This window comes from Aegilops tauschii, chromosome 3 (assembly GCF_002575655.3).
Source record: "Aegilops tauschii subsp. strangulata cultivar AL8/78 chromosome 3, Aet v6.0, whole genome shotgun sequence".
In the NCBI taxonomy this organism is placed as follows: domain Eukaryota; kingdom Viridiplantae; phylum Streptophyta; class Magnoliopsida; order Poales; family Poaceae; genus Aegilops; species Aegilops tauschii.
In genome coordinates this window covers 28,703,436-28,713,176 of record NC_053037.3, presented here as the reverse complement: position 1 = coordinate 28,713,176, position 9,741 = coordinate 28,703,436, and the positions used below count along the sequence as shown (strand labels likewise).

General features: G+C 38.0%; 1 protein-coding gene across 1 annotated transcript; it reads left to right on the top strand.

Annotated features, from left to right (window-relative positions):
* Positions 1–2,586: 2,586 nt before the first annotated feature.
* On the top strand, positions 2,587–9,352 carry LOC141042647 (uncharacterized). The gene is made up of 3 exons (XM_073511507.1): positions 2,587–2,845; positions 2,937–4,118; positions 9,326–9,352. Exons 1-3 carry the CDS (start codon positions 2,591–2,593, stop codon positions 9,350–9,352), a joined length of 1,464 nt encoding a protein of 487 aa, XP_073367608.1. The 5' UTR covers positions 2,587–2,590.
* Positions 9,353–9,741: the final 389 nt, after the last annotated feature.

Here is a 9,741-nt window from a genome sequence, read left to right as displayed (position 1 = left end):
ATTATAATATGTTTGGTGAAATTCCGCCCTTCAAAGTGAACACTGACCCAAGCATTAAGTTAAATGATGACGATGCTCCATGGATACGGCACAATCGTAAGCAAGCAGGGACACAAGGGAAGAATTGATGTGTAATAATTTATTGTACCAAACTTTGTTGAATGGATCATGTGAATTAAAACATACGATGGCGAATCCGGATGATTTGTATTTGGTCGATGAACTGAATGATGTATCAAACCTTTTGTCAAACCTTCAAGGGATCGATGAACTGAATTTTTTGATATATTATTTGTATTTTTAAGATTTTAAAATGAATTAGTTTTATTTTTCTGATTTTTTTGATATATTATTTGTATTTTTAAGATTTTAAAATGAATTAGTTTTATTTTTCTGATTTCTTTGATATATAATTGTATTTTTAAGATTTTAAAATGAATTAGTTTTATTTTTCTGATTTTTTGATATATTATTTGTATTTTTAAGATTTTAAAATGAATTAGTTTTATTTTTCTGATTTTTTTTTGATATATAATTGTATTTTTAAGATTTTAAAATGAATTAGTTTTATTTTTCTGATTTTTTTGATATATTATTTGTATTTTCAAGATTTTAAAATGAATTAGTTTTATTTTTCTGATTTTTTTGATATATTATTTGTATTTTTAAGATTTTAAAATGAATTAGTTTTATTTTTCTGTTTTTTTGATATATAATTGTATTTTTAAGATTTTAAAATGAATTAGTTTTATTTTTCTGATTTTTTTTGATATATAATTGTATTTTTAAGATTTTAAAATGAATTAGTTTTATTTTTCTGATTTTTTTGATATATTATTTGTATTTTCAAGATTTTAAAATGAATTAGTTTTATTTTTCTGATTTTTTTGATATATAATTGTATTTTTAAGATTTTAAAATGAATTAGTTTTATTTTATATGAAAAAGGACCTTTAGTCGCGGTTGGTGTCCCCAACCGCGACTAAAGGCTCTTTCTGCGCGGGAACGAAAGCGGCGCCAAAAACATTTAGTCCCGGTCTGTCTATATATACAGACTAAAGTGGCCAACCGCGACTAAAGGGTACCTTTAGTCGCGGTCCGCCTCCCCAACCGGGACTAAAGGTCTGTCTATATATACAGCACTTAGCAGTTTCCGCCACCTCCCATTCTCCTCTCGACACCGAAGCCCTGCCCCGACGCCGATCGACGCCGAAGCCCTGCCCCGACGCCGATCGACGCCGACGCCCTGCCCCGACGCCGACGCCCTGCCCCAGTGAGCTCCGCCGGCCCCCACTTCCCCTGCCCTGCGCGCCGCCGCCCCCGCCCCAAGTGAGCGCCGCCGCCGCCCGTGCCCTGCCCTAGCGCGCCGCCGCCTCCGCCCCTGCCCTGCCCTGCCCTTGCCCGCCGCCCGCTGCCCCTGCCAAAGAAACCAAAAAGAAAAAGGAAGAAGAAGAAAGAAAAAGGAAGAAGAAGAAAGAAAGAAGAAAGAAACCAAATGAAAAAAGAAGAAAAAAAGGAAGAAGAAAAAAAGGAAGAAGAAAGAAGGAAGAAGAAAAAAAGGAAGAAGAAAAAAAGAAAGAAGAAAGAAAGAAGAAAGAAAAAGGAAGAAGAAAAAAAGAAGAAAGAAAAAGGAAGAAGAAAAGAATGAAAACCAAATGAAAACCAAATGAAAACCAAAAGAAAGAAGAAAAAAGGAAGAAGAAAAAAGGAAGAAGAAAAAAAGAAAGAAGAAAGAAAAAGGAAGAAGAAAAAAAGAAGAAAGAAAAAGGAAGAAGAAAAAAATGAAAACCAAAAGAAAGAAGAAAGAAAAACCAAATGAAAACCAAATGAAAACCAAAAGAAAGAAGAAAGAAAAAGGAAGAAGAAGAAAGAAAGAAGAAAGAAAAAGGAAGAAGAAAAAAAAGAAAACAAAACAAAAGAAACCAAATGAAAACCAAAAAGAAAGAAGAAAGAAAACCAAATGAAAACCAAAAGAAAGAAGAAAAAAAAAGGAAGAAGAAAAAAAGGAAGAAGAAAAAAGGAAGAAGAAAAAAAGGAAGAAGAAAGAAAGAAGAAAGAAAAAGGAAGAAGAAAAAAAGAAGAAAGAAAAAGGAAGAAGAAAAGAATGAAAACCAAATGAAAACCAAAAGAAAGAAGAAAGAAAAAGGAAGAAGAAAAAAGGAAGAAGAAAGAAACCAAATGAAAACCAAAAAGAAAAACAAAGAAAACAAAACAAAAGAAACCAAAACAGAAGAAAAGGAAAAACAAAATAAGAAAATGTTAAATGTTAAATGTTAAATGTTAAATGTTAAATGAAGAAAAAAAGAAGAAAAAAGGAAGAAGAAAGAAACCAAATGAAAACCAAAAAGAAAAACAAAGAAAACAAAACAAAAGAAACCAATGCAAAAGAAACCAAAACAGAAGAAACGGAAAAACAAAATAAGAAAAGGAAGAAGAAAAGGAAGAAGAAAAGGAAAAAGAAAAGGAAAAACAAAATACTTGGCAGTGCTCAATTATCTTATTTTTTAATTCCTCCTCCTCTATGTCCCCTTAATCTTATTTTTTAATTCCTTTATACTTAAAGAATTTTTACTACATGTAGGAGTGACATATGGCGGACGATAGAGCCGAGCCGCTTAGGGATCCGGAGGCTGAACGTTATTTAATGGGCATCATCAACAACAAGATTCCTTATGTGCCGGGCTCAGAATATGAGCAAGAAGAGGATGTAGTCTCTTCTTTTCTGAACCTTGACGGTGATCAAGAAGGCGATAATCAAGAAGGTGAAGGAACGGACATTGTCGACGGAGGTCAACCGTCAACAAACGACGATCTCGAATTGCAAGTAGCAACCACCTCCGGCGAGGTATATATATACATTGAGCCTCTCGTGATACAAACTTACTGAAATGTGAATACATATGTATTAACGCGCGCGACTCTCTTTCTTTTTTTAGCCCTCGGCCGGATCGAGTACGACAAAGCGTGGCAAATCCAAGGCGATGAAAACAGGAGAAACATATGCCATTGAGTTTGTCAGTGAAACCGGCAAGCCCCTACAGCACACCTCAAAGTTTATCAACCAATGCGGAGTCGTTGTTAGAGACAACGTCCCGATCACCGTCCAGGAATGGAAGGAGCCAAAGAAGGCACGTCTTGGTTTCAGTTTTGTCGACAAGAGAACGAAAAAGGATTGCTGGAGAAAGCTTATGGAACATTTCATTCTACCTCCGGAATACAACAAAGTCGATGAATTCGGTAATGAGGTTCCGGGTGGACGTGAGAGGAGGAGGCTAGTTAAAGAGTTCGCTCTTCAGAAGATGGGCGAAGCATTCCGGAACTTCAAGAAAAATTTAACCCGTGACTATGTCAACAAGGGCAAGACTCCGGATTTCAATGGACAACACGAGAAACTGAAAGATGATTGGCTAGAATTTGTGAGGCAAAAGCAATCGGAGCATTTCAAGGAAATATCGAAAAAAAATAAGGATAATGCGAGTAAGAAAAAGTTCCATCATATTATGGGGCCAGGAGGATACCGCCTTTCGGAGCCTAGGTGGCAGAAGATGGAGGAGGACCTGAGGGTGCGAGGAATCCCTCTAGGTACAGAGGGATGGGACTCAAGGGCCAAAAGCTGGTGGTACGGGCATGGGGGATCGCTAGACCCGGAGACAGGGGTGTGTGTTCACCGGCAGAAAAAGTTTGCTCCCACCCAAGCCCTTATTGACGCAATGACCCAAGCTCAAGAGGGCTTGATCAAGTTCAACAGAGAGAAAGACGCACTGACAACAGCCCTCGGGAATGATGAACACGGAGGACGTGTACGAGGCAAAGGCAAAGTTCCGTGGAAAGTAGGGTTTTCCCAGGACAATGACCCGTACTGTTACAGAAGCCGTAAGAGAAAGACGGACCGGGATGCAGATCTTATGGCGAAGTTTGCATCGGAACTCCATGAGTTGAAGCAGACCGTGCATGAACTAGTAAAAGAAAAATCGGCTGCAGGGCCACATGAAGATCATGAAGCGGATCGCGGAAGCCAGCAGCGGAGAAGCAGCGTGGCTTCCACGGATGCCCCGCCTGGTGCTAGTGCACCGATGATCGAGATTCGTGCACCGGAGCCTCACTACCCCGTGGATGATGTAAAGGAGATGAAAGAATGTGATCTGCATTATCCCGTGGGGAACGTTTCCACGAAGGTAGCTAGCGGCAGTGCTTTACCCTGTACACCTGGAGCACTCCACCACAACAACCCCATTGCATATGGCTATGCTCGTGTCACGGTGGAAGACATAGTCCAAGGGTTTGAGGACCTGGAGATTGACAAACCTACACCCGAAGGGGAGAGAAGACTTGGAGATGTCAAGCGCCAGATCATTCTATGGAAAAAGAAGTACATAGTGTTTCCAGGCGAGGCGCCAAGGCTAGCAAGTCCACCCCCCTCCGATGGTGGTGGTGGTGGTGGTGGCGGTGGTGGCGGTGGTGGTGGTCGTGGTGGTTCACCTACACCTCCTTCACGCCATTCGACGCCGTCCCCCGATCCACAACCTCCGGCGGGTACGACGCCCCCCAATCCTCCTCCGGCGGGTACGACGCCCCCCAATCCACCTCCGGCGAAGAAGCAGAAGCAGGCGGACAGCAAGGAAACCCGCTCCTGGACTATTAACCCGGACCCTTATGTACCTAAGACCACAAGGGTACCGGAGCCATCACTGAAGCCTCTCCTCCCAAGGCCTTGGGAACTTAGTGAAGCTGAAACCAAATTGGCCGCGTCTGCTGATTATGAGAAATGGAAGGCGGATATGAAGGCGATAAAAGAGCCTGAGCCCAAGCAAGTATTCACTGAGAAGCAAAAGAAGTGGGCTAAGGATTTTTTGACGACACCGTCCCAAGCCGAGCTGAATATGCCTGACGACTATGGACATGAACTTCGTAGGCAAGCAAAAATATTGAAGGAGGAGAAAGAAGAAAGTAAAAAAAGCGGGAAACAAGTTGACCAGCTCGGGATGCAGAAGAAACAATCAATCCCCCCGCTCATAGTGAAAGCCGGTCCGGAAGAGGACCCCGAGATCATAGCAGCTGCGGCAGCACTTGGATGACTGTAGCGAGTGCCATGAAACAAGCGTCCGAGATGGGTTTGACTCTTCGTGCCTTCTTAGGCCTTGAGGATGCGCCAGTATGTGAGATAGCATTACAATATGTGCGGAATGGGCCTCTCGTCGAGCCTGCGCGGGAAAAGAGTCTACCACCACAAATGCGAAATCTGCTACGTTGGTACAAGCAATTCATAACATGGGCCGACAAAGAATATGTTTATGCGGATGTTACAGATGAGCATCACACCAAACGGTACTCTGTACAAGTTCATATGAGTAAATTGTTCCAGCTGTTCAATCTGCGCGACCTCGACAAATCTATGCTGAGTTGCTACGTTCTGTAAGTGATTTATTTCTACCTCATCTCGTTCTTCATTGCCTACACTATATATATATATATATATATATATATATATATATATATATTGTCCTAACTATATTGTTGCGTACGCTATTATGCAGATTGAAGATTTGGGAATGCAAAATAAGAAACATCCATGATGTTGGGTTCATTGACCCACATATCGTTAATGGACATGTGTTACAAAATCACCCCGAAGATGTGGAGAAAGACTTGTACAAGTTTCTTAAAAAGCATCAACTCAAAAGTCATATTCTATTTCCTTACCATTTTGGGTGAGTGTTTCTCTCTTGTGCCCATTCTCTTTTGTTTACTCCATGCATGGTATGTCTAATCGATGAGTTATGCATGACTGTGCATGTAACGTGTCCGCAGGTTCCACTGGATTCTGCTAAATATTAAACTTCACACCTCCAGAGTTCTAATCATGGACTCTATGGATTCGGATCCAAAGCGTTGGGCCGACATGAGAAAAATGCTGCAAAAGTAATTATTTTCAATCATTTGAGCTCTATATCGATCGGTCTCTTTCGTTCATTTCCTAATATCAAGTAACTAATAACTCCCTTGTTCATTTAATTTTCTTTGCCCTGTAGGGTTTGGAGACGGTTCTCAGAAGAAATTGTCGGTGAATTCAAACATGAGCTAGATTTCAGAAGGTTAGTTAATGTGGATAAGCAGCCACCGGGGACCAATCTATGTGGATACTATGTTTGTGAGAACATCCGGAGACACACCTCTGAGCGGAAGGCATCGGATAGCGTGCGGAACGCGACGGATAACTTGCGGAGGAGGCTTAGTCCAGAAGCTCGCTTCCGACCAATTCAAGAAGAATTAGCAGGATTTTTCATGAGGGAAGTCATCAATCCTAAAGGAGAACACTATACCGAGGACGAAGAAATTTATATGCATACCCGAGATTGAAACTTGTTCGAAGTTGTATATGGTCATCCATCCTAATTGTGTATGGAAACTTGTTCGAAGTTGTATATGGTCACCCGAGATTGAATATATATTATATATTCCTCTTGAATTCTTCTTGTTTGAAATTTCTTATGCATGTATATAGTAGCGTAGAATATGTGTACTGAAACTTCATCAAAATTAAAATAAAACACAAAATAAAATATAAAAGAAATAAAACACTACAAATTAAAAAGAAACCAGGTTTAGGGGGGCCAAAACCCTAAACCTGCGGAGGAGGCCTTTAGTCCCGGTTAGCCACGAGAACCGGGACTAAAGGTCCTCCGCCCCGACGGACCCCTGGCGCCCACGTGGACGGGCCTTTAGTCCCGATCAGCCACGAGAACCGGGACTAAAGCCTTTAGTCGCGGTTCGTAAGAGGCGCGACTAAAGGGGGGGTCTTTAGTCGCGCATATTTAGTCCCGGTTGCACAGCCGGGACTAAAGGCTGTTGCGAACCGGAACTAAAGGGCTTTTTTTCTACCAGTGTCTCCTGAGTTGCTAGAGCATAAAAGATGGGTCTGTGTGTCGGTGATACAAGCAATGACACGCTTCTTTTTAAATGCAAATTTTTCAGAATTTCAAAATGTTTTTAACTCTTAAAACATAGTACTTGATCTATGATCCGTTGTCATAGTCTGAGTTTGTTTCCACTAAATCTTTAAAACTACTCCCTCCATCACATAATGTAAGATGTTTTTTGACACTACACTCATTATGAGACAGAGGGAGTATATCCTAATATGGGTATACTCGATAATATTTTCCTCAAAGTTATCACATGATAATGTATGAAGTTACTGATGCATTGATATAAAGGTTATCATATTAATTTCATCTATTTAGTTCAAGAGATCAGTGTCGTTTTGGTTCTACCGTGTCTATAATGGAGTTTTTGTTACCTATGTGTATGTGTCTAAGCCCTAAATCAGAGCGACACTACAATGTGGACCCTACGAGGCAGCATCACTTTGTTTCATTATTTTGCTAAAAGTTACCACCATAGTGGTGATGTATTTACTACATAGTTTGGTAAAATGTTATCTACATAATGATAATTACAGACACACTATGTACCAGTTTCCTGGTTTTTGTTTTTGGGTCAGTCATTTTCTGTTCTACCTTTGCTTTTTGATCCAATGGACAGACATCAAGCATGTGCAGCTCAAATCGACTAACCACATGATTGTTTCCGTCAATTTTCCTCGGTCGCGACTATGGAGTTTTCTGCCGTTTTTCTGGTTTTGGGAACCTTCTAGGAACCTTCTAGAAGGTTCCCTGAACCGGGTTTCCTGTTTCTTTTTTATTTTACATTTTTTCTTTTTCGATTTTCTGTTTATTTTTCTTTTTGATGTTCTGCTTATTTTTCAAATGAGAACGTTCAATTTTAAAAACAAATGGTCGTGCTTTCAAAAACATACATAAATTCAAAAAATGTTTGCATTTTTCTAAAATTGTTCCAGAATTTCAAAAAATGTTCGGATGTTCTTGTTCAAATTAATCAGAATTTTTCAAATAATGGTCGGGATTTTAAGAAATGTTCCTGTTTTCAAAACTTGTTCACCAATTCAAAAGATGCTCTTGTTTTCAATTTTTTTTTTGCGTTGAAATTTGTTTGGCCTTTTTAGAATTGTTCTGTATTTCGAAAGTTGTTCTAAAAGTTCAAAATATGTTCATAATTTGAAAAAAAAATCGGGCTATTCAAATTGTTCTCAGTTTCAATTTTTTGTTCTGACTTTTAAAAAATTGTTCATGTTTTCAAATAAATTACCAATTAAAGAAAATCACATTTTCAAAAATTGTTCATGTTTAAAAAAATACCAATTAAAGAAAATCACATTTTCGAAAATAGTTCTGGACTTCAAATTTGTTCCCATATTCGATTTTTGTTAACCAATTCAAAACAATTCACATTTTCAAAAATGTTCTGGAATTCTGTAATTCTTTTTCAAAACTTCAGAAAACTTTGAATTTTAAGATTTTTTTGAAATTTCGAAAGATGTACCTTTTTCAAGTCTTTTTTTACAAATTCAAAAAATATGCAGGAATTTTAAAATGTTATTGCAGTTTCAAAGATGGTCAGAAATTTAAAACCTTGTTCACGTTTGTCAATAATTATCCACAATTTCAAAAAAGTTTTTGAAATTTTGTTAAATAATATTCTGTTTACGGCACTGGCGTTATACTTCTTTAAAGGTCGTGCTACGCATCTGTCAACAACATTTAGTAGTTCGACTGGCTAGCAAGGTGATTGCACAAATCTGAGATCAACAGTCATTTTCTGTTCAAAATCGACTAACATCAAGCATGTGCAGCTCAAATCGGCTAACCACATGATTGTTTCTCTCAATTTTCCTCGGGCGCGACTATGGAATTTCCTATTGGACGCACGCTGCGTCAAAATGTCGACCTTTCGCACTGACCTGGAGTTCGAGCTATGACCTGGGCTGGCTCATTTAACATGTTGCAGGGTTTCCGGTTTTGGGAGCCTTCCAGGGTTTCCTACGGTTTCCTGTTTCTTTTTTATTTTTCGTTCTTTTTTTTCGATTTTCTGTTTTATTTTTCAAATGAGAACGTTCAATTTTAAAAACAAATGGTCGTGTTTTCAAAAACACACATAAATTCAAAAAATGTTTGCATTTTTGAAGAATTGATCCAGAATTTCAAAAAATGTTCTCTTTCAAAAATTGTTCAGATGTTCTTGTTAAAATTAATTAGAATTTTTCAAATAATGATCGGGATTTTAAAAAATGTTCCCGTTTTCAAAACTTGTTCACAAATTCAAAAGATGTTCTTGTTTCCAATTTGTTTTGTTGGTATTCAAAAAAAAATTCACATTCAAATTTGTTTGGGCTTTTTAGAATTGTTCTTTATTTCGAAATTTGTTCTAAAAGTTCGAAATATGTTCATGTTCTGAAAAATTGTTTCAGCTTCTCAGCTTCAAAATTTTGTTCTGACTTTTATTTTTTTACATGTTTTAAAAAATACCAATTAAAGAAAATCACATTTTCGAAAATTGATCATATTTTCAAAAAATATACCAATTAAAGAAAATCACATTTTAGAAAATAGTTCTGGACTGCAAATTTGCTCCCATATTCAACTTTTGTTCACCAATTAAAAAAATTTCACATTTTCAAAAATGTTCTGGAGTTCTGTAAAATTTTCTAATTTTTTTAGGAAAGTTCGAATTTTAAGAATTATTTGAAATTTCAAAATATGTACCTTTTCCAAGTCTTTTTACAATTTCAAAAATTTGGGAAATTTTAAAATGTTATTGCAGTTTCGAAGATGGTCAAAAATTTAAAGCCTTGGTTCACGTTTGTCAATAATTATCTGCAATTTC

Bases quoted from the DNA above. Each gene is read 5' to 3' on its own strand.
- LOC141042647 (XM_073511507.1), top strand. From the start codon at position 2,591: ATGGCGGACGATAGAGCCGAGCCGCTTAGGGATCCGGAGGCTGAACGT. The intron at 2,846-2,936 runs GTATATATATAC...TTCTTTTTTTAG, and splicing joins TAGCAACCACCTCCGGCGAG to CCCTCGGCCGGATCGAGTAC. The intron at 4,119-9,325 runs GTAAAGGAGATG...AAATTGTTTCAG, and splicing joins CTCACTACCCCGTGGATGAT to CTTCTCAGCTTCAAAATTTT.